The 25,313-nt window shown below is 41.2% G+C and overlaps 1 protein-coding gene across 1 annotated transcript; it reads right to left on the bottom strand.

The window, feature by feature from the left end:
• Window positions 1-4,607: 4,607 nt before the first annotated feature.
• ZNF599 (zinc finger protein 599) lies at window positions 4,608-23,998 on the bottom strand. The gene is given in 5 exon segments (XM_067720940.1): window positions 4,608-10,183; window positions 10,185-11,593; window positions 19,346-19,441; window positions 21,424-21,550; window positions 23,489-23,998. Coding segments are annotated over 5 exon segments (1,995 nt in total). The 5' UTR covers window positions 23,741-23,998; the 3' UTR covers window positions 4,608-10,072.
• Window positions 23,999-25,313: the final 1,315 nt, after the last annotated feature.

Raw genomic sequence — 25,313 nt, 5'->3', positions numbered from 1 at the left:
AAGTAACTTCCTTGACTACAGCCAAATGAAATTAGAAATTAATAGGAAAACTGGAAAATTCACAAATATGTGGAAATTAAACTGCACACTCTTAAACAACTGCCATGGTCTGAAAATTCATATGTTGAAATCCTACTGCCCAATGTGATGGTATTAGGAGGTGGGGCATTTGAGAGTTACTTAGGTCAGGAGGGTGGAGCCCTCATGAATTGGATTAGTGCTTTTATGAATGAGAGCCCACAGAACTTCCTAGCCCATTTTGCCATGTGAGGACTCAGTGAGAAGTCTGCAACCAGGAAGACAGCCTGACAATTCTGGCACCCTGATCTCAGACTTTCAGCCTCAAGAACTGTGAAAAATAAATTTCTGTTGCTTATAAGCTAGCCATTCTCTTGTATTTTGTATAGCAGGCTGAATGGACTAAGACAAAAATCCATGTGTCAAAGACGAAATCACAAATTGAATCAGAAAATACTTAAAGACTTATGAAAATGAAAACACAACATACCAAAATTTATGGTACACAGCAAAAACAGTGCTAGGAGGGAAATTTATAGCAGTAATCACCTACATAAAAAAGAGATCTGAAATCAATAACCTAACTTCACACCTTCACAAACTACAAAAAGGACAAACTAAACCAAAAGCTACAGAAAGTAGGAAATAACAAAAAACAGGGTAGAGATAAGCCAAATGGAAAAAGGAAAAACAACAGAGAAAATCAATGAAACCAAACGTTGGCTCTTTGAAAAGATCAACAAAATTATTAAACCTTTACCTAGACTAACAAAGAGGAAAAGAGAAAACACAAATAAACAAAATCAGAAATGAAATTGGAGATGTTACCACCAAACTTACAGAGATAAAGAGGATTATAGTACAATATTGTGAACAACTATACACCAACAAATTAGATAACCAAGCAAAAATGGAAAAATTCCTTGGAACAGAAATTACCTACACTGACTCAAGAAGAAATAAAATATTTCAAAAGACCTATAAGAAGTAAAGAAATTGAATCAATAATCAAAAACCTCCCAACAAAGAACAGTTCTGTACCAGACTGCTGCACCAGTGAATTCCCCCAAACATTTAATGAAAAATTAACACCAGCCTTTCTCAAACTTCCAAGAAATTGAAGAGGAGGAAACACTCCATAACTTATTCTATGAGGCCAGTATTTTTCTGATAACAAAGCCAGATAAAGACATCACAGGGAAAGAAAATTACAGACCAATATCCTTTATGAATATAGATGTAAAAATCCTCAACAAAATATTAGCAAATTGAATCCAACAGCATATTAAAAGGTTTACTCCCCATGACCCAGCAATACAAGGGTGGTTCAACATAAGAAAATCAATGTAATCCTTCCCACTAATAAAATGAAGGAAAAAGCCCCCACATGATCATCTCAATTTATGCAGAAAAGGCATTTGACAAGATCCAACGAACTTTCAGGATAAAAATGCTCAGAAAACTAGGAATAGAGGGAAAATTCCTCAATATGATAAAGTTATTTGTGAAAAACCTCCAGCTAACATCATACTCAAAGGTGAAAGACTGAAAAATCAGAAAAAGACAAGGAAGGAGACCTGCTTTCACAGTTGCTATTAAGCATTGTACTTGAAGTTCTACCCAGAGCTATAAAACCAGAAAAAAAAGTCATCCAAAGTGGAAAGGAAGTTGTAAAATGATCTCTTTTTTTTTTTTTTGCAGATGACATTATCCTCCTATACATTAAAAATCTCCAAGAACTCACAAAAAATAATAAAGCTAATAAATGGATTCAGCAAAGTTGCAGGGAAAATCAATACCCCAAAATCATTTGTGTATCTATAGTAGTGAACAACCCAAAAAGGAAATTAGGAAGCTCCTTCTATTTACAACAGTACCTACAAGGATAAAATATGTAGTAATAAATCTAACCAAGAAGGTGAAAGATTTGAATGCTGGAAACTAAAAATACACTGCTGAATGAAATTAAAGACCTAAATAAATGGAAAGATGTCTCATGTTCAAAATAAAATAGGAAGACTTAGCATTGTTAAGATATCAATATTACCCAAAGAGATAACAGATTTAATGCAATTCTTATCAAAATTCCAACAGCCCTTATTGCAGAAATGGGAAAGCCAATCCCCAAATTCATATGAAATTGCAAAGGCCCCCAAATAGCCAAAACAATCCTTTAAAAGAATAAAGTTGGAGGACTCATATTATCCAACTTCAAAACTTAACAGTGTGGCACTAATATAAGGACAGACATACAGACCAATGAAATAGATTAGAGATCCCAGAAATAAACTCTCACATATATGGTCAATTAATTTTCAACAAGGATGATAGGACCATTCAAGGGGAAAGGACAATCTCTGAAAAAACTGCAGAGGAGGAAACACTTCCTCATTCTATAATGACAGAATTGCCTTGATACCAAAATCAGACAAAGACACCATAAGAACACAAAACCAAAACCAAAACTATAGACCAATATCCGTTATGAATATGGATGCAAACATACTCAGAATACTAGCAATAGACACTTCTCCAAAGAATATACATAAATGGCTAATAAGCAGATGAAAAAATGGTTAGCATAATTAGTCATTAGAGAAATGCAAATCAAAACCTCAGTGAATTGCTTCTTGGCCTTTTGGCTAAGATCAAATGCAAAACCACGAGATACAAGTTAACACTGCCAGGATGGCTATAGTAGGAAAAAAAAAAAAAGAAAAAAGAAAGAAAGGCAAGTAAGTGTTGGTGACGTTGTGGAGAAATTGGGACCCTTTGTGCATTGCTTGTGGGAATGTAAAATGGTACAGCCATTGTGGAAAACAGTATGGTGGTTCCTCAAGAAGTTAAATATATTTATAGAATTATATTTTTAAGCAGTTCCAATTCCAGATATACATTCAAAAGAGTTGAAAGCAAAAATAAAAACAAAAATTAAAAAAGAGTTGAAAGCACGTACCCAATTGCTTAGGACTCAGATAACTGCTCACGGATATTTATAGCAGCATTATTCACAGTATCCATAAAGGCAAAAAACAACCCAGATTTTCATCAACAGATGAATGGATAAACAAAATGTGGCATATACATACAATGGAATATTCTTCAACCTTAAAAGGAATGGAATTCTATACAGGCTACAATACAGATGAACCTTGGAAACATTATGCTAAGTGAGATAAGCCATACACAAAAGGACAAATGTTTTATGATTCTATTTATATGAGATACCTAGAATAGGCAAATTCATACAGACATAAAGTAGAATATAGGTTGCCAGAGACTGGGGGCAGGGTGGGAAGGGGAGTTATTGTTTAATTGATACAGAGTTATTGTTTGGGATGATGAAAAGTTTCTGTAAATGGATAGTGCTGGTGGATGCACAACATTATGAATGTATCAATACTTAATACTATTTTTTTTTTTTTTTTTTTTTTGCGGTACGCGGGCCTCTCACTGCCGTGGCCCCTCCCTTTGCGGAGCACAGGCTCCGGACGCACAGGCTCAGCGGCCATGGCTCATGGGCCCAGCCGCTCCGCGGCATGTGGGATCTCCCCAGACCGCGGCACGAACCCGTGTCCCCTGCATCGGCAGGCGGACTCTCAACCACCGTGCCATCAGGGAAGCCCAATACTTAATACTATTAAATTGTACATTTAAAAATGGTTAAAATGGTAAAATTTATATCTTGCAATAAAAAATGAAAGGAAAAAACCCCCAATACACAATACACAGCTAGCCTTCTTTATTCTTGGGAAATTAGATGCTACATCTTAGATTCTAGCAGAAGTATGGCAAAAGGGAGAAGCCCAAGCAAATTATCTAAATCCCATATGAAATCATATATATTTCAGGGTAATTTTCAGAGTGCCACAAACCATACCTGCTAGCTTTTATCTCCAAAAGAGATAGATACTTTTGTAACTGAGCTAACCTATCTCTATTAGGACTCACTAGTAGACAAGTTAATGGAAATTACACACCAAGACTGAACATGTAAAGAAAGAGGCAGAACAAAGTTTGTAAGTGGTCACCAATTACACTGAGAAAAATCTTTCTAAAAGGGTGGCAGGTTCCAATATGTAATGACATTGCTTAATTGTTTATAGTTTTATTTCTCCTTTAAAACTATTTTGTAAGAATAATAGTCTCATACAGGATTACTCATTAATAATTAGTATTTTGGCTCGGTGCTTTGTGACAGCCTGGAGGGGTGGGATAGGAGGGGTGGGAGGGAGGGAGACGCAAGAGGGAAGACATATGGGAACATGTGTTTATGTATGACTGATTCACTTTGTTGTAAAGCAGAAACTAACACACCATTGTAAAGTAATTATACCCCAATAAAGATGTTAAAAAATAAATAAATAAAAATAAAATAAAATAAAGTCTTAAAAAGGAAAAAAAAAATTAGTATTTATGTGAGAAAACAACCAAGTCTGCAACCATTTGTTGATGACCTTAGTTTGCTATATTATATAATGATTTAAATTTTGTAATTGATATGGAAGATAACAACCCATTTCCTAGTTGTAAATCATGTGAGAATTGAGGCAGTAAAAATAAGGCCCAAGACAAGGACACAGGAAATGTTAGGATAATATGTGAATTTTTAAATAATTGAATGAATCAGTAGTTTACAACATGTGGCCCCTGGACCAACAACATCAGCATCACCTGGAAACCTGGGAGAAAAGTGAGTTCTCAGGAGACTGTTCCTGGCAGAGAGGAACATCTGAACATCTGATTAACTGGATAGACTGGGCTTTAGGGAGAGAAAGAAGGTTTGTTGAGTAGAGGTAGTTTCGGGTGGCTGGGAGTATATTCATCAAAACAGAGCAGGGAGGGATTGGAGCATAAGGTATCTTTCCTGACATAACAGAGGTCTGGATTTCATCCTAAGAACAAAGGGGAACCTGGAAACAAAGGGGGCACCTTCCTCATGCACCAGGGACAGACTGGGTCAATAAGGGAACAAGTGCTGGGCATGGCTATGGTACACTGAAGAGTGGATCCCACCTCCAGGAGTTACTGTTGCAGGCACCCAGCTTCTACTACAAGGTCTTCCAGTTTCTGCAAAGAAGCCCAGGCTCAGAGACAGTGTAAAACTGCACAGATTCTCCATGGTGGGAACTGATTCATATTTTTTTTTAAAAAAAAACCCTTTGGGGAGCCTTAACCTACACCTCTAGGCCCCATGTAGACTCCCAGGTAGTACCTGGTTAAAGACAGAACTGAGGGGCTTGGTCCTACAAGCAATCCAGTTATGCTTCCATATATCAGACCAATGCAAATAGAAGAAACATGGATAGATTACTATTTGTAACTGTACAAATAGTGTAGCCTTAATAAGGTTTCATTTTATTAAAACATAAAAGTTGATCACAGTGATCACTTGAACCCCTAGGAGACATATATGAGGGCAGACCCACAGGTGTCTAAATGCAGAGAATTGAGAGAGGTCTTGATGGTCCTTCTGAGGACTCCATCTTTCACAAGCATTGTTGGAGTTGTCAGTTTACATTTGTTTATGTAATTTTTTTTGCAAGAATGCCAGTCTCCCTACTAGAACATTTACAAAAATACAAAAATATTCCCAAATCACAATGTCTGACATCCAATCAAAAATAAACAGTGATACACAGGAGCAGGAAAATATAACCCAAAATGAGAAGAAAAATCAATCACTTAAAACAGGCACAACATGAAAACATGCTCATCATCACTATTAGAGAAATGCAAATCAAAAGTACGAGGTACCACCTCACACTGGTCAGAATGGCCTTCATTAAAAAGTCTACAAATAATAAATGCTGGAGAGGGTGTGGAGAAAAGGGAACAATCTTACACTGTTGGTGGGAATATAAATTGGTGCAGCCACTATGGAAAACAGTATGGAGGTTCCTCAAAAAACTAAAAATAGAGCTACCATATGATACAGCAATCCCAATCCTGGGCATATTGCCAGACAAAACTATAATTTGAAAAGATGCATGCACCCCTATGTTCATAGCAGAACTATATACGATAGCCAAGACATGGAAACAACCTAAATGTCCATCAACTGATGAATGGATAAAGATGTGGTATACACACACACACACACACACAATGGAATATTACTTAGCCATAAAAAAGAATGAAATAATGCCATTTGCAGCAACATGGATGAACCTAGAGATTATCATACTAAGCGAAGTAAGTCAAAGACAAATATCATATGATACCACTTATATGTGGCATCTAAAATACAACACAAATGAACATACCTACAAAACAGAAACAGAGTCACATAGAGAACAGATTTGTGGGTGCCAAGGGAAAGGGGGGCGTGGAGGAGGGAAGGATTGGGAGTTTGGGATTAGCAGATGCAAAGTAGTATATATAGGATGGATAAACAGCAAGGTCCTACTGTATAGCACAGGGAACTATATTCACATCCTGTGATAAAACATAATGGAAAAGAATATGAAGGATATATATATGTATTACTGAATCACTTTGCTGAACAGCAGAAATTAACATTGTAAATCAACTATATTTCAATTAAAAAAAACAGGTGCAGAATGACAGATAGTAAAAGTAGAAGACATTAAAACAGAAAAATTTATTCCATATGTCCAAGAAGCTAGAAGAATGAATATGTGAAGTAGAGACATGAAAGACATAAGGAAGACCCTAATCCAACTAAAAGAGATAAAAACTATAAATTATGATATGAAATATACTGGATGCGATGAAGGGGAGAGTGCACATAGAAGAAAAGATTAGGAAACTGGAAGATGTAGCAGTAGAAACTATTCCAAATGAAGCCAAGAGAAAAAAAAAACAAATATAACAAAATTCATCAGTGATCTTTAATAAGCAATCCTCATTATTTGCGAATTCACCTATTCACTGAACTTTATTTGTAACTCCCAAATCAATACTCATAGCATTTTTGCAGTCATTTGCAGACATGTGCAGAGTGATAAAAAATTTGAAGTTGCCCATCATGCATGTTACCAGCTAAGGTCAAACACGGTGTCACTCTGCCTTCTGGTGTCAGCTTTCATATTATAAAGTGTCCTTTTCGCAATCTCTTTAGTGCCACACTTTTTTGAATTTTTGTGCTTTTTGGGTGATTTTGCTGTTGAAACTGGCCCCCACTCACAGTGTTGAAGTGCTGTCTAGTGTTTGTAGTGCAAGAAGGCTATGATAGAGAAAATACACGTGTTAGATAAGCTTCATTCAGTCATGACTTACGCAGCTATTGGCTGTGAGTTCAATGTTAATGAATCAACAATACGGCACATCCAAAACTAGGAAGAGGAAATTCACCAGTCTCTACATGTGGCCACTCCAGAAATGTTAAAAGTGTCAGGGGAAACTCTGACTGAAACTGACTGCCCTGGCCAGGCAAGATAGTAGCCACTTGTATGAGTTACAACAGGAGGTCCTGGTAAGGAATGCGGAATACCACCGGAATACCACCAACTGGAAGAATTCGGGAAAGGTCAAAAGGAGAAAGGAGACACCAGTCCATATGTCCTTCCAACCTCCCAGAATCCTTCTCACTGGAATCCATCTTGGCTGAGCAATGCATGTGCCAACAGGAAGGACCCTGAATCAGAATGACTGGCCAGAGACAACCCAGAAACTAACCCCATTTCCGTAAAACCCGAGATTGCAAGTCACGTGGCAGAGCAGTTCTCCTGGTTTCCCTTACCCTGTTGCTCTCCACACGGGGAACCCCTTCCCAATAAAGTCTCTTGCTTTGTCAGCATGTGTGTCTCCTCAGACAATGCATTTCCAAGTGTTAGACAAGAGCCCACTCTCGGGCCCTGGAAGGGATCCCCCTTCCTGCAACAAAAGTAACATCTATAGTAGTGTAATGAATCTAAGAAAAAGATGGAAAAGTGGCAAAAGCTGTGGATTCATGAGATGAAGACCAACTAAAAAAAAAACAAAACTGTACAAGACAGCATTGAAAATACCCACTCCAACCTAAACGATCTTTTCATACCCCTAAATACATGTTATCCAACCTCTCAATCAGGACATAATAAAAGCACAACATGAGGGAGCTTTTTAGCAAAGTTCTCAACACCAACAAAGAAACCACCATGGGACGTCCCTGGAAGTCCAGTGGTTAAGACTGTGTTTCCACTGCAGGGGGTGCGGGCTCAATCCCTGGTCAGGGAACTAAGATCCCAAGTGGTGCATGGTGTGGCCTAAATAAATAAATAAAAGAAACCACCATGATGGACTACTGGATGTCTGTCACCATATGCACTATTATTGTGTTGGCACAGCCTGGGACAATAACAAGCAGACTACTATCATTAACTGTTAGGAAAATGCTTCGCCAGACTGCCTGAAAAATTTCAAAGGCTTTGAAGGTGTTACAGAAAATATAAAGGACAGTGTCAAACACATAATGCATATCACATGGCATATAAGTAAAAAAGGCTTCAATGACATGACGGAAGACATGGAAGAAATTCTGGCAGAGAAGGAAGTGGAACCCACCAACAAAGACCTGGAAGAGATGGCAAAACAAGGCAACAACCTCTCCTTTGGTTTTCCTGGGTCAGGCCAAGGTCAGGAGATTAATCCACTCAGGGCACTGCCCCATCACACATCCTGCAGTTCTATCAAAATCAGAGTTTTAGTTAATGTTTTTAATTTTGGTTAATTTTTAATTGTTTCTAGGACTTTCTTTGCATGACTGTACTGTAGAGCAGTGTACTGTATAGTGTTTACATGTTTATTTTATATGAGTACTGCATATGTGTATTGTTTGTATGTATGACTGAGTGAAAAAGTTAAAGCAGTACAGTAACAATACACAAAAATGATATAATTAAAATATTTTTTATTATAAGGAAATATTGGATGTAACATAAGAAACATTTATTAAATAAGGTGTCTTTAAAAACAGAAAAAAATTCCATAAAAGATTATGTATTGGGACTTCCCTGGTGGCGCAGTGGTTAAGAATCCGCTGCCAATGCAGGGGACATGGGTTCAATCCCTGCTCCGGGAAGATCCCACATGCCGCAGAGCAACTAAGCCTGTATGCCACAACTACTGAGCCCGCATGCCACAACTACTGAAGCCTGCATGCCTAGAGCCCGTGCTCCACAATAGAAGCCACCACATTGAGAAGGCCATGCACTGCAACAAAGAGTAGTCCCCGCTTGCCACAACTAGAGAAAGCCCATGCACAGCAATGGAGACCCAATGCAGCCAAAAAAAAAAAATTAAAAAATAAATAAATAAAAAGAGTATGTACTGATTGGTTGATGAAAATGTGAACAGAGGCTCACAGGAACTTAAACCTGTATTGCCACTAGGAGCAATGGTTCAGTATTCACTAGTTCAGTGTTTGTGGTGAATTTATAGAATATAACTACCATGAATTAGAAGAACTGACTGCATATGTAGGTGTGTATGCATATGTATTTCATGACTCAGGCCTTATATTCAAGGGTAGACATGACAGTGTTTTGTAACAAAGAACTTTTAATAAATGTTAGCAGAGCTGCCCCAATGGTCAATTCTCCTGACTATGGATATATAAGAAAACACATAAAGGTGATGAGGCCTTTTGATCTCTCCCTCTTCATCCCCTCTGCATGTGCACACACACAATTGACAAATTGTCATAGCCTGGCAGGGAAATCAGAAAGCAGCCACACATGCATTTCTCTTTCCTTTCTTCTACATCTCTTTGTTCTTTTAAAATACTCTTGAGATGGATTTATTGTATAAACGTAGGAAGAACTGTTGCTGACATTTTCCTCAAATGCATGACAACCACTGAGTCTCTCTCGTGGATGATTCTCAGGTGTAGTGTAGAGCTGCAGGCTGGGTCAATTTCTAGATGACCTGCCACAGAAAGCTTTCACAGAGATGAAAATTATGATGTTTTTCTTCAGATACTGAGTAAGATATTTCTCTGGCCAAAAGACTTCCCTGAATAGTTATACTCAAAAGGAAAGGTATTTCACCAGTATGAGTTCACTAAAATTGACTGAAGTGAACACATTTGCAAAAGGCCTTGTTACATCTTTTAAACTCTGGTGTGAATCTTTCGATGGTGAATGAAGGATGAACTATGGCTGAAGGCCTTCCCACATTCACCACATTCAAAGGGTTTCTCTCCAGTGTGAGTTCTCATGTGTTAAGGCAAAGTTGTCACAAAAGGCCTTTTCACATTCTTTGCACTCATAGGGTTTTTCTCCAGTGTGGATCCTATTATGCCGAACAAAATTTGCAGGTTGGGTAAAGGCCTTTCCACATTCTCTGCATACATAAGGCTTTTCTCCAGTGTGAATCCTCATGTGGCGAGTAAAGGAAGAGCTATAGTAAAATGCTTTTGCACACTCTTTACATTCCAAGGGTTTTTCTCCACTATGGGTCCTATTATGTCGGATAAAAACAGAATGGTGTGTAAAGGCCTTTCCACATTCACTGCACTCATAGGGCCTCTCACCAGTGTGAATCCTCATGTGTTGAATTAAGGAAGAGCTGTCACAAAAGGCTTTCCCACATTCTTTGCACTCAAAGGGCTTCTCTCCAGTATGGGTCCTCTTATGCCGAATGAAAGTGGAGCGGTGAGTAAAGGCCCTTCCACATTCGCTGCACTCATAGGGTTTCTCTCCAGTGTGAATCCTCACGTGTTGAGTGAAGGATGAGTTCAGGCAGAAAGCTTTTCCACATTCTTTGCACAAAAAGGGTTTTTCTCCTGTGTGGGTCATATTATGCTGGATAAAAGTGGAGCGGTGAGTAAAGGCCTTTCCACATTCACTGCACTTGTAAAGTTTCTTTCCAGTGTGAATCCTCATGTGTTGAGCAAAGGAAGAGCTGTAGTAAAAAGCTTTCCCACATTCTTTGCACAAAAAGGGCTTTTCTCTAGTGTGAGTCATATTATGCTGGATGAAAGAGGAGCGGTGGGTGAAAGCTTTACCACATTCTTTGCACTCATAGGGCTTGTCTCCAGTGTGAATACGCTGGTGCTCTGTGAGGTGAGACCTGCGTTTGAAGGCCTTCCCACACTCAATACACTTGTATGGCTTTTCCCCAGTATGAAACCTCATATGTCGAATGAAGTCTGCCATATAACGACAGGCTTTCCCACATTCACTGCATTCATAAGGCTTCACTCCAGTGTGAATCTGTTGATGCCGAACAAGGGCCCAATTCTTGCTAAAACCTTTTCCACATTCCTTGCATCTGTAGAGATTATTCCTTGCATCAGTAACAGGGTCTCCTCCTGGTTCTTGGGAATCACGTTCATGCAGGGCATCTCGTGTAGTGACTCGCTCCTGTAAAACCCTTAAATAAAGACTATCATCTGTCTCAAAGTCATCATGTTTATGGCTCAACTTCCTAGGGCATGTCTCCTTGTGGATGTCTGTTCCTGGCCTCAAGTTCCCTTCCTGCATTTCTGACAGTTTTTCCTGATCCCTTGCTTGCTCCAGCCTGGAATGCCTTGAGGCTCCATGTGTCACTCGTTCCTCAAAAGGGGCTCCCTCAGTGAGGACCAGGTGAGAAGCAGTAAGCTCTGTGATCTCAGGTTTTGCTTTTTCACCTGAAGGAAATCCAATATAAGAAAGGTGCCTATTAGTGATGTCAACACAGAACAAAATAAATTAACACTTTAGTGGAAGAATGAAGGTGAAAATAAAGCCTCTACTGTCTATGGCATTTTTACATCTTTTAAACCCAGGTTTAAAATTTCTTTCTTTACTGATCCTTGGACTCTTGACATCTTTAAAAGGTAACCCAGGAGGAAAATCTGGTGCAGAATAGAAAATCTGGAGTGGAGACTCCTCCTCACTCTCCAGAATGGGGTACGGTGGACAGAGTAATGATAATGACTGTGTTCCAACATCTCATAGTGCTATGACAGCACAGGGAAGGTGGACCTAACTTGGCCCAGATGGAAGACAGAAAGAGGTCAGTGGAGGCTACCTGGACAAGGTGCTACATGAGCTTACTTCTAAAGATGAGTAGGAATTACCTGACAGAGGGATTAGGAGGAAAATTGTAGCAGATGACTGAAAGTACAAAGGTTCGGGGTTTTGAGAGAATGTTGAATGCCAGGCAAAGAGAAGAGGATGACAGGATGGTGGAGAGGGAGGCAGGGAAAGAGGAAAAACAAAATCTTAGGATTCTGGAGTGTGAAAGTTGGGGCAGGGGCAGTGATAAGCAACTGGGTGCAAATATTGAGTCTATTATATCTAGTAAAGACTAGGTGAACAAACTCAAAATAGATAACATTTAGATGAAGTAAACCAGGAAACATATCACATTAATGAAGATTTAAATGAAAAGAGATTAATAATATAAAGTTGCCAATTTCCCTCAAATTCATCTATAAATTTAATACAACTTCAGATAAATCCCAGTAGGGTTTTTCATGGTTATTGGCAAGCTGATTGTGGAATTTATATAAAATAACAGAGAGACCAGAATATCTCTGAAGAAGAATAAAGCAACGGGACTTGCCCTTTGAGGAATTAGGATTATGATGAAATCATATACATCAAGGCAGTGTGATGTAGCATAGACATAAGATAAGCTGTCAAATTGTCAAAGGAAAAAACAGAATTGGGAGCTCAGAAATGTATATATGGAACTTTGATATAAGACAAAAGCAGCAGAGACGCCAGTGGAAAAAGGAAGGAATACAGGAAGTCCCCTACATACGAACCTTCAAGTTGTGAACTTTCAAAGATGCGAACAAGGAGCTTACTAATGACTGGATGGAATTGGAGGCTCAGAGAAAGAATGAAGAGAGACAACAGGAAGAAGAAGTAACTGAAGAACCAAAGAGATTCATGACGCAGGAAATGGCAAGGGAATTTTCTTTATTTGAGGAGGCACTGTTAGTCTTTGAGGCACAGGACCCAAATGTAAACAGTACACAAAAGTTGCAGCAGCCATTCAGAATGCAATCCAGTGCTACCGTGTCATCTATGACAAGAAAAAAATAGCTACTATCCAGACATCATTGGATCATTTTTTTCAAGAGGGTAGACAGAATTGAATCCAACACGGAACCAGAACCTGTGCCATCAACATCAGGTGTGAGTGAAATTGCAGCCTGCCCTTCTCCTATTGCTGATGATCCTTCAGCTCTACCATCTCCCACCTCCTCCAGTCAGTAACACTTCTTGCCAGTTCACTCTATGCCAGCTCCTGTATACCAGCTGTTGTACTATACTACTGTACTTTTCAAAGTACTGTACTGTAAGATTAAAAATGTTTTGTTTTTTGTGTTTGTTTTTTATGTATTATTTGTGTGAGAAGTCTTGTAAACCTATTACAGTACAGTGCTATATAGCTAATTGTGTTAGTTGGGTACCTAGGCTACCTTTGTCGGACTTACAAACAAATTGGACTTATGAACGTGCTCTTGGAACAGAACTTGGTCATATGTAGGGGGCTTGACTGTATTCAATAAATGAATGTAGAAAAATTATTTGCCACAATGGAAGAAAATGAAATTGTATTTCTATCTTGTACAAAACAAAAAATTAATTCCAGACTGATTAAGACTTAACTGTTAGAAGCTAAAGATTAAAAACTTTTAACAAATAGTGAAAATGACTATCTTTTAGATCTTAGGGAAAAGATTTCATAAACATACAGAAGCATTCTTTATAAAAGACTAATCAATCTGACTAAACTAAATATAATTTTTAAAAAGGTAAACAAAGAAAGATGGCTATATTAACATCAGGACTATATTAACAGACTACAGAGCAAAGAAAATGGGACAAAGAGGGACATTATATAATGATAAAAAGATTAATCCACCAGGAAGACATAACAATCCTAAATCTGTATGTACCAAATATAAGAGCCTCAAAATATACAAACCAAAAACTGTGTTGAAAGGAGAAATAGACAAAACTACAATTACAGCTGGGGACTTCAACACTCCACACCCAAAATGAAAACTGAACGTATTATGAACTGATATTTCACAGATGTATATTGGCCAATCAACATATGAATAGATAACTCAAATTTCTTAGATATGAGGGAAGGGCAAATTAAGACTACAGTGAGAGACCATTTTATATTCACCTGATTGAAAAAACTTATCAAGTGTTAGAGAGGGTATGGATCCATGGAATTGTTCATACAAGGCAGATGAAGTGTAAGTGGGTATAAATAACCATTTTAGAAAACAACAGGGCATCATCTAGTAAAGTTCCCCTTTTGCTTAACTTATAATCCCCAAATTCTAGTCCTAGGAATATTTCTAAGAGAAATTCCTACACGTTTGTGAGAACACATGCATGTGAATTTTCATGGCTGTATTGTCTGTGGGTACAAAAAATTAGAAACAAGAAAATTCCCATGAAAATGGATGAATACATTGTGTTATACTCATATAAACGACCATAGAAGAAAAAAATGAGTAAACTATAGCTTCATGCATCATGAATCTTAGTAATGTACTGTTAAATGAAAAGTACAAATCCTATACAACAACATAAATGGATACTTTTTATAGTATTCAAATAAAAAAGCAAACCATACACACACAAGTACGATGAACAATCTTTATTTTTTTGAGAATGTCAGTTTTTTATTTTTTATTTTTGCGGTACGCGGGCCTCTCACTGTTGTGGCCTCTCCCATTGCAGAGCACAGGCTCTGGACGCGCAGGCTCAGTGGCCATGGCTCACGGGCCCAGCTGCTCTGCGGCATGTGGGATCTTCCCGGACCGGGGCACGAACCCGTGTCCCCTGCATCGGCAGGCAGACTCTCAACCACTGCGCCACCAGGGAAGCCCGAGAATGTCAGTTTTAATGGCATTATAAAAATGATATGTACAATACATACCTAAAATTTAAATTGTGGTAAAATATACATAACATAAAATTTACCATTTTGAGATGAAACCATCTTAAAAAGTAATGGATAGAATAATTAGATGAAGTGGACAAATTCCTTAAAAGACTCAAATTACCAAAACTGATACAAGAAAAAACAGAATATCTGAATAGCCCTGTATTTACTCAAAAAACAAATTTTGGTATGGACTGAATGTTTGTGTTCCACCAAAATTCATGTGTTGAAGCCCTAACCTCCAATGTGTATTTGGAGATAGGGACTTTACAGAAGTAATTAAGGTTAAATGAGGTCATAAGGGTAGGGACCTGAGAGGATTAGTATCCTTATAAGAAGATACACCAAGGGACTTCCCTGGTGGGCCAGCGGTTAAGACTCCTCACTCCCAATGCAGGGGGCCCGGGTTCGATCCCTAGTCAGGGAACTAGATCTCGCATGCTACAACGAAAGATCCCTCATGTTGGGCTTCCCTGGTGGCGCAGTGGTTGGGGGTCCGCCTGCCGATGCGGGGGACGCGGGTTCGTGCTCCGGTCTGGGAGGATCCCACATGCTGCGGAGCGGCTGGGCCCCGTGAGCCATGGCCGCTGGGCCTGCGCGTCCGGAGCCTGTGCTCCGCGGCGGGGGAGGCCGCAGCGGTGCGAGGCCCGCGTACTGCAAAAAAAAAAAAAAAAAAAAAAAAGAAAGATCCCTCATGTCGTAACTAAAGATCCCTCATGCTGTAATTAAAGATCCCGCACGCCACAACTAAAGATTCTGCATGCCACAACTAAAAGATTCCCACGTGCCGGAACTAAAGATCCCGCATGCTGCAACGATGATCCTGCACGCGGCAACGAAGATCCCGCGTGCCGCAACTAAGACCCAACACAGCCAAATAAATAAATAAATAATTAAAAAAAAAAAAAAAAGAGACACCAGAGAACTCTCCTTCTCTTCCCCACCACCCCCAGCACCACACACCACACCTAGGAAAGGCCATGGTCTCTTTGTCTTCATATAAGAACACTAATCCCATCATGGATGCTCCATCCTCATGACCTCATCTAAACCCAGTCACCTCCCAAAGGCCCCACATCTTAATTTCATCACATTGGGGTGTTAGAGATTCAACATACAAATTTTGGGAGGACACAGACATTCAGTTCATAACAAGGTTACGTAAGAAAATGTAAATCAATCATCACAGTGCATGGCAAGTGTTCTGTAAATTTTAGACCACTGTCTCCTATCATTATCACAGTTGTTGCATTTGTCCATCAGAATGTCAACAATAACCTGTAAGAACATTTTTAGTACTGTGGTGCTGAGAAATACCCCTACTCAAAGAGTAAAGGGGCAGATACAACCTGCTCACTAGTATCTGAAGCAATGAGGACTCTTACACGTGGCCGGTGGGAATGTGAAACGGTGCAGTCACTTTGAAACTGATTGATGGCTTCTTTTAAAGCTAATCATGTAACTACACCATGATCCAGCCAGTCCACTCGTATGTATACTCCCAACAGAAATGCATGCTTATAGCCAACAAAAAATATGATCAAGAATATTCATAGCAGCATTCTTCATAATATTCCAAAAATGGAGAACAGCCAAATATCCATCAACAGGAAAACAGGTATATATAATCTTTTAATTCATTGAGATATTGCACAGCAAGAAACTAACTCCAAATATATGCAACCACATGGGTAAATTCCAGAGTCATAATGATTATCAAAAGAAGACAGAGATAGCAATATTGTGTACTGTGGAGTTCCATTTATAAACCTTCAAAACTAATCTATGGTGACAGAGTCTAAACACTGGTTACTTTTGTAGAAGGGGATATTAATAAGGAGAGAAGTACAAAAAGCCTGAGAGGTGCTGGAAATACTATATTTCTTATCCTGTGTGGTGGATACTCTGGCTTATATATATGTAAAATTTCATGATGATGAACTTTAAGATTTGTACATTCACTATGTGTAAATTACCCCTCAGTACAAAAATTACAGAAAATAGTAAAGGGTAGGTCTGTGTAGATGTCTCTTCTGAGAATGAGAAAAGTCCTCGAAGAAGCTTGGTAGTTCAGCTGAAATAGAGTCAACAACTTTTGGAGGGCACTGGAGAGCCAAGAGCATTTATTTTTTAAAATGTTTCCCTCAAGTGTCAGAAACTTGACCACGTTTTTTATGTTGAGTAGAGAGAAGATGGAGATATACAAGAGGTAGGAAATAAATGAAGACACACATTCCCTGATACAGTGGACAGACTCATGTATGGTTCCCCATAATCCCTGCCTCATGGTGCTCACACAGTTTTGATACCCTCTGCCTGAATCCTAGTAGGACCTTGATTTACTTCTAAAGAATAGAATATAACAAAGGTGACAGAATGTAAGATGTAAGAGATAAAGTATATGTGTAAGATCTCTCTTGCTGGAGTCTCTCACACCATTACTTGATTTGAAGAAGTAAGCTGACATGTTGTAAGCGGCCTACGATTGCAGCTTTGCAGAGGACCCAGCTAAGCTGTGCCTGGATTTCTGATCCACAGATGAGAGATAATACATGAGTGATATTTTAATATTAAATAATGAGTGATTTTTAATATTGCTATATAGCAACAGATAACTAATACACCTGAGAAGGTAAGTGAAGGTATGACCTAGATGCTGCTTGGGGAATTAGCCATGGCTGGGGATGAGAACTCTTCTGAGAGGTGAGAAGGAACCCACAGGGATAAATCAGTAAGGGTTAGAAGGCAAGAAAAACAAGTGAATGGCCTTTATTTTCAAAATGAACTAGGCATATGCTGAGATCTCAGTGGCTAGGGAGGTGGTGATATTTGGAATAAGGTGTGAGTAGACGGGGAAGTGGATGTAAGACATAAAGCTGATCAGAGGCACAGAGCAGATATGGGGGGAACCAGTTAGGAATCTGTTAGCATCATGCAGGCAAAAGATGATTATAGCCTGGACTAGGGTGACAGTGCTGGAACTGATGGAATTGGTGGAGACGATGGATTCAGGAGAAACGTATGATGAAATATGATCAAGATTCAGGGATGGCTGGATATTGGGAATGATGAAAATGGAGGTGTTGAGGGGTTGTTCAAGTTTGGTTTTGGCTTTCTCATCTTAGTGAATGGCAAGACCATGAATTGAAATGGGGAGACGAGAGGAACGGGCAAGATCATGAGGTCCTTTTTAGGCATGATGGGTGTGAAGTGCCTTTGAAACATTCAAGTGAAGGTGGAGAACTGCGGGAAGGGGTGAAGGCTTGAGACAGACTCAGCAGGGCTGAGGAGGCGCTGGCCAGAGATACTCACTGGCTGGCTGAGCAGCCTGAAGGAACCCTAGTGGGGAGAGATCATGAATCTGCGTCAGTGCTATCCACACACTTGAAGTGGAGCTGACAAAGGCAAATGTCCCCTTGAGGTTTTACAAGACAGGAGGGTAGGAAGATGACAAGGCTAGGGACTGCTTCTGAACATCTCATTTACAAATGGAAGGATGGATGCATGCAGGGATGTATAGATAAATAAATGATTGGATGCAGGTAGAAAAGAGTGGGAGAGCAAAATATAGTTGGAGATAGTAATCTGCAGAAAAAGAAAGGACTGTCTTTTCTGAATCTGGAAGGAAGTTTGAGATATCATTGTTCTCTATTCATTATGAGTAATAATATATGAATATTACTAGTAGGTAAATTTATTAAGCCACTAACTTTGGGTCAGGCAATGTCCTAATAAGCAGTTTCAAGTTATCTAATTACATTCCCAAACAATACAGTGATGCAGAAACTATTATTACTCTATCTTTTTCTAATATAGGCTAAGTTTAGCAAACTGAGTATATGTTCATCATATCCCTGGTATTTTGTCCTTGGACACAAGGTTAAACCACATTTCTATGACAAAACACGTAGCCTAATGCCCAGTTCTTGTCAATGGAACGTGAATGGAAGTGACTGTGTATGCAAGTGGATATGACTACTCCCCTTCTCTCCTGTTCCTCTTGGCCAGCTGGATGATGCCAGGGCCACCTTACAGCCACATACTGACAATAGAATACACCTGGGTCCCTGAATAGATATGTGGTACAGAGCTCCCCTGCTGACCCACATTATACCATGGCACAAATGAGAAACAGTCTTAACCAGCTGACCCACCAAGATTTTGGAGTTATCTCTTATAGCAGGTAGCACCAACTCAGCTTTGAGTTGATATCAAAGGCACAGGGAGATCATGCAACTTCCCCAGGGTCATGAGGCTAGTAAGTGGCCAAGTTTACAGCCCATCTCTTACCCAGTATACCACATTTCAACCCTAGTAAAGGCAAAGAGTGTGATGGGATTGGGAAAACAGAGGAAACACAGTTCAAAGTGCTCCATGACCACCTAAGACCCCAGGAAGGCTGCAAAAAGAAACTGCCCATGGAATTTCAGACACAGTCATTCCCTGGTAGTCTGCCAGCTGCCATGCCACCCACCTGTACAGGTGCTTCTGGAGAGGCCTCTCTTCACTGTCCTTAGTTCTTGCCCATGCTCCAGTAGGTGAATCAGCTCTGGTTTGGGAACAGGATGCCCTGTGCATGGAGAAATAAATGGGGCATGGGTATATAGGTAAAGACAAAAGGAAAACTCTCAAGTATACTGGAGTGTACACCTTTAACACACCACCATGAAACCCCAGAAAGGGGATGACTCCTTTCAGAAGGTTTTCCCTAATTAAATCAATAAGATTCAACCTTCCCATGCATCAGAACTACTTAGACATGCCTGGTTCTAAACACAGAACAAATTAAACCAAATCTCTGGGCATAAAAACTGAGCTCTGGTTGTTTTCAAAGCTCCCCAGGTGATTCTGGTGGATTTAGCCAAGGATGGCTAAAAACACTAGACTAACTCAACTGATAGTCAGTTATCTGAGGTAGGCCATGACCTAAATTGCTACCCATTCTTAAGAAAAAGCCTTCAATCCAGGTTGGGAAGACAGGGCTGAATGTGGGGACCTGCTGCCTTACTTGCTGCTGCATCATCCTGTGGCCACTTCAAGGATGCTGGCCTGATGATCTGGGCCAAGGAGAGAAAGCAGACAAACAGAGACAACTGGGTTGGTAGATACCAACCCAGGAGCCAGCACCACCTCAGGGCTTCTCATTAGGTGAAGTAATAAACTTTTTTCAGGGTGAAACCTGTATGAGGTGGTTTTCTGGTACATGCAGCCAAATATATGTTGCCAAATTCGAAGGCTAAGGGACAGGAGGACTCTGGAGAGAAGTCAATGACTTAGAAACCAGGACCACAGAAACTCTGATTAGAAAATCCTGTACTGCAAGCCAGAGTGCACCCAGCTGTCACTGAGCAAATGTTCACTGATGTCTGCCATACGCCTGGCACCAAGCTCAGTGATGGGGCCGTGGAAAAGGAGAACCAGATATTCCTTCGCCTCTGTTGGACCTGAGCTCCCTGACCCCTCAGGGACTTGGCTCGTGTTGGTCCCTCCACCTGGAATACTATCCCCCAGATGTCTCCTTTCAACAACTAATCACAATTGTCATAAAATAACACTGGATTTACTTCACTGATGACTGACCTCCTGGGAGAGACTATGTGGACACAAGGCTGGGAGAGCCCTGTCAGAGGTAACCATTTCTGGATAAAGTGGACATTTAAGGTTTAGGTGGGAGAACACTTGGGATTTATTAATTTATTATATATAACAAATGCATGTGTGGCACTTGCTATGTTCCCAGTTCTATTCTAAGCACTTTACAGATACTAGTTCACTGGGGCTAAGTGGAAGGTTACTATAAAAATATGATAAAACAAAAATAATCATGGTCCCAGCAAGCTCATGCTGCCGACTCAAGTCTGTGAGTCCTGCGACGGTTCTTTCTGCTGAAGGGGAATCAGCCAACAGCCATGTGAACGCTGAAGACTCAGCACTAAGCCCAGACTCTCTCAACAACAGTCAAGAGGCAGGAAAGAAGGGAAAAAGAAATAGCCTTCTCAGATGCCCATCAATGCCATTTGAAAATATGTCTGTGTACTCTCTAAAATTAACTCCCATAGCCTCAGAGAAGCAAGGCACAGGCCTTAGGACATAAGGGACGACTGTGCAGGTACCAGGGGTCAAAGAAGTCTTTTAGCTGAGATTGTGTTGCTTAGAAAGATACCAGTAGCACTGATGACAAATAGCTTCCTGTCTGTCTAATTCACCATGTTCTTGGAGAACGTCCCATTAACCACAGGTCCTGTTAACTGGGCTCTGAGGACATTTGACCCAATCAAGCTGAATTCCAGATCATGGGAATCTGGAATAAGAATGTCAGATTGAGGTCAGCTTATGTTGGACACTTGGGTAAAAGTGTTAAGAAGAATTGCGTTTGTTGTACAACAATCCTTGATGCAGACAAGAAAACCAAGCAAGAGGAGGTTAGATAAGAACATGCTGGGGCTGGAGGGAGAAGGGAAGGCAGGTTCCTCAGGTCTTCTCAACCAGCCATGCTTAGAGAGAGAGAGTGGAATGAAAGAGTCTGTGGGTACCACACAGGTGAGGCCTTACCCAGTGAGACCAGGAGGCCACAAGTCTCCAGCATCACCTCCTGGTATAAGGTCCTCTGGGCCAGGTCCAGATGTCTCCATTCCTCCCCAGTGAAGGTTACAGCCACATCTTCAAATGATACCAATGCCTGGAAAGTCAAACAGAAGTGGTGGGGTGCCTGTATGAGCCTACTGCTTGGTTAGTGGCAAAAGTCTAGAGAGACCCAAGGCCTGAATCACTGAGTATCTCCTGAGAACCAAGGTCTGTGCTGGGCTCAGGAGGGAGGTAGATGGTGCCTTTGACAGAATACAAAGGTGCAGGAGAGAAAAGCCACCTATATGGGAATCCACTGGGGAGTGACACAAACAGTGGTAATCTTGTGTGGACTGTGAGTCCATTACTGTAATTCAAGTAATGATAACACAGCAGCAGCTGAGCCTCACTGGTCTGCACTGTTTGCCTGCACCTAAGGGCTTTAGATGCTGTGTTAAAGCAACTAAAAGTCTCTAGATCTGGAGCTAGACTTCCTGGGGCTTAAATCCAGCCTTTTGATGCTAATTTCTTTGAGCCTCAATTTCCACATTACCACCTTCACCATGTTATTGTGGGAATTTAAGTGAAAATGTTCATAAAGCAAACACTGCAGTGCCCAGCACATGTCAGTGCTCAGTGTGTATTTATGAATTTCATTAATCCTCCTGCAGCCCATGGGGTAAACACCATCACTGTCTCCATTTCACACTCAGCAAATGGGGACTCAAAGTCAAGCTGCCCAGAGTCATAGGTCTAATGAGAAGGGGCAAGATTTGAAACCAGGTCCCTCTGGTTCAGCCACGGTGGGGGAGTTAGATTTAAGTATAATGGGAGCCCCAGACGGCAGAATCTTTCATTCATCAACTGCTTACTGAACACCTGGTACAGGCCCAGCACTCTTCTAAGCCTGGGGATAAAGCAGAGAACAGGACTCACACTCTTGTCAAGGAAAGATCCTTGACAAGAAACTAAATAAATGATCAAGATAAAGTCATATGGCCCTAAGGGCTCCGAAAAAACCCCCAAAAGTGAGTGCGATGACTACAAAGATTATGGGAGACTTTATGATACGGGAGACTTTAGATGGGGCAACTGGGGAAGACCTCTCTGAGTGGATGTGGAACAAGGCTGGAATGAAGTTAGGGAGCAAGTCGGGTGAGGAAAAATGGGTAAATAAGAGAAGTTCTGAAGGTGATCTGAGCTATGATGAGCGCAAACAAGGTGGCATGCTGAAGAATAACTTAAGGCCTGTCCATGTGTTTACATGCCTTGAGAAACAACATTCCTATGCACTGTCATTAAGGAATACTGTAATGGATTCACTTTTCAAATATAAGTAAATGTGCTAGGAAAATGGGTTCACTGCCATAAGTGGCAAGCCAACCTCACTTGTAGTACCCAGATGGCATCTGCAAAGATAAATTCAGTGACTGGCTTGTCTTCTGGTCTGTCCAGGGAACTTCTACTCCTATTAGAGGAGTAGCAATTCCAAAAACGCTGCTCCCACCTCACCTCTGCTCTAGAGGCTCTCTCATCCCAGTCTCCCAGCTTTCAGCTGGGTTGAGGCCCGAGGCAGGGAGGCCTGAGGGTCAGACTCCACCTGGGTGTGAGACTAAGATAATAGCAGGACCAGGAGAATCCCTCTCTGGAAACCACATCGAGAGTGATGCTCTCTGGGTCCTGCTGAGCACTGAAGGTCACACGTCACACGCATATCCTCTCCAGTTCCCTCAACCGAAAGAGAAAAATAGTTAATAGTCCAATTTTTGACCCGAGGGAATGGAGGCCAAGGGAATGGAGGCCAATCGACAAGCTCAAGGTTAGAGCCAGAAATGGGTGCCCCTCTCCACACCTGAACCCCTGGCCCGGATTCAGAAGCCTGGATTGGAAGTGATTAGCACTGTCGTTCCCACACCCCATTCTCACTGGACCTCCAGATCCGACGGTATTAAGAGGAAAAGGCGAAAGGTCCCAGGATTCCCTATATCATAGCGAGTGGAACTGTGCTGACAGCGACCCCAGCGCACATGGGCCTGCGGAACCCTCCACTCACCAGCTCCGGCGCCGCCATGGGGCCCAGTGGGCAGAGTGGGACGACGAGAGGCGGCGACAAAAGCCGGTCCAGCGGGCTCAGCCGACTCCTCAGGCCAGCCCTGGGCGGGGGCACCTGGGACCTGAGTGTCCGCGGTGTGGGGTGAGCACAAGGCCCCGGGAGCCGCCTCCGGGACCTGCGGAGACCGAAAGCTGGGAACGAGCTCGGAGAGTGCTCGGCTGACAACCCGCTCGAGAGGGGGTCACGGCTCATACAAAAGCGTAGAGGTGGGCCCCATTCTCCTCGCGGTCCTTTGCTCGGTCTTGAAGACCTTTTTCTAAGAAGCGGCCAATGCCCAGTGCTCCAGCCAGAAAGGCCAGTAAGGACATACCGGCCACTTCCAAACGACGTCCTAAGACCCGACGCCAGAAGCTCCGCCCAAGCTGCAGCAGGGAACACCGGCCTCCCCCGTCAGTCATTGAGTCAGCGCCCGCCGCCGACGTTCGAGGCACTGCCTTGTGGGTAACGTAATTTCTGACTGCATCCGGTGAACTGGGGAGCTCACTTCCTGTTTTCTGTGAAAACTGTACCCTGAGGTTCCAAAGAGGGGGCGTGGCCTCGTTTCTTCTTAAAGGCACGCAGATTTCCTTGTCCCTTCAGGCAATGCCCCGCCCTTAAAGGTCTGTAACACGTGACCCATGCCTTGACCTTCCGCACTGTACTCCTGCCCCAGCGTTTCACCTGTCTGAGCCAGGATTTACAATGAAAAATGAAGATTATTCTTTAAGATAGTAATTTAAAGTGTTCCCCTAATCCGTGGTTTCCAACCCACAGACCACATCAGCATTACCTGGGAATTTGTTACAAATACAAGGCCTCAGACCCCACTTCAGACATACTGAATCATGTACTCTTGGGTGGGGCCCTCATACCTGTGCTTAAGCCCTCCACGGGATTTTAATGCTCCAACACAGTTAAGAACCGGACTCTTTAAATTCCAGTGAATGAGACAAAACTATCTACTTCCTGGGAGATAACTAAAAAGTGCTTAGCACTAGGCCTAACATAATGATAAGTACTTAAGAGCTTTTGCTGTAATTTTATTATTATTTTATATTAGTATTATTGGCAATGCCTTCACAAGGATATGGCATACGCTGCTGTGAGAATAAGTCTGATATACTTCTTTGCAGAGTCATTGGTGATATTTGTCAAAACATGAAATATATTGACTCTCTGGCTCAATAAGAAGCCTCCTAAGTAGTGTTTAAGACTTCTACATAATACAGTGTTGTACCATTTGGCTCACGTCATTTTGTTTTTTTTTAATGGTCCATGCAGCAGAGTTTCATAATATAGGTAAATCTATTTCCCAAGGGATACTTCCTTACAGGCCACATGATTCAAAATTTAGCATCACCAGGAGTAATTGCCTGCAGGCCTAAGTGAAGAGTAAAGTTGACATGGTTTCTAGTTTGTTGGTTAAGATGACGTTATTTTTCATCTTTAATTCATAGGAACCAGGACCTCACCCTTCCAGCCCTCAGGGCAGCCAGGCACAAATGAATGGTCGTGAGACAGCCAAGTCTAACACTCAGGGTCTCAGGGTCACCAAGTCTTGTTCTCATCAAGGGACTGTCAACCCATCACCCAAATTTAGAGTCCACAAGAAGATGGCAGTAAATCCTGGGGGTTGTGAGAAGTGAAAGCATTAAGTCCAAAGAGGCATTCCGAGGATGGAGCAGAAATGAGAAAACATAATGATGACAGCTTCACAATCACTTCTGCCCATATTCCATTACCCACAACTCATTCACATGGTCCCCAAATGGATTGATGACCACCC

The sequence above is a fragment of the Pseudorca crassidens genome, chromosome 20, assembly GCF_039906515.1.
Source record: "Pseudorca crassidens isolate mPseCra1 chromosome 20, mPseCra1.hap1, whole genome shotgun sequence".
NCBI classification, from domain to species: domain Eukaryota; kingdom Metazoa; phylum Chordata; class Mammalia; order Artiodactyla; family Delphinidae; genus Pseudorca; species Pseudorca crassidens.
The sequence above is the reverse complement of the archived record's forward strand: the minus strand, read 5'-3'. Positions and strand labels throughout refer to the sequence as shown.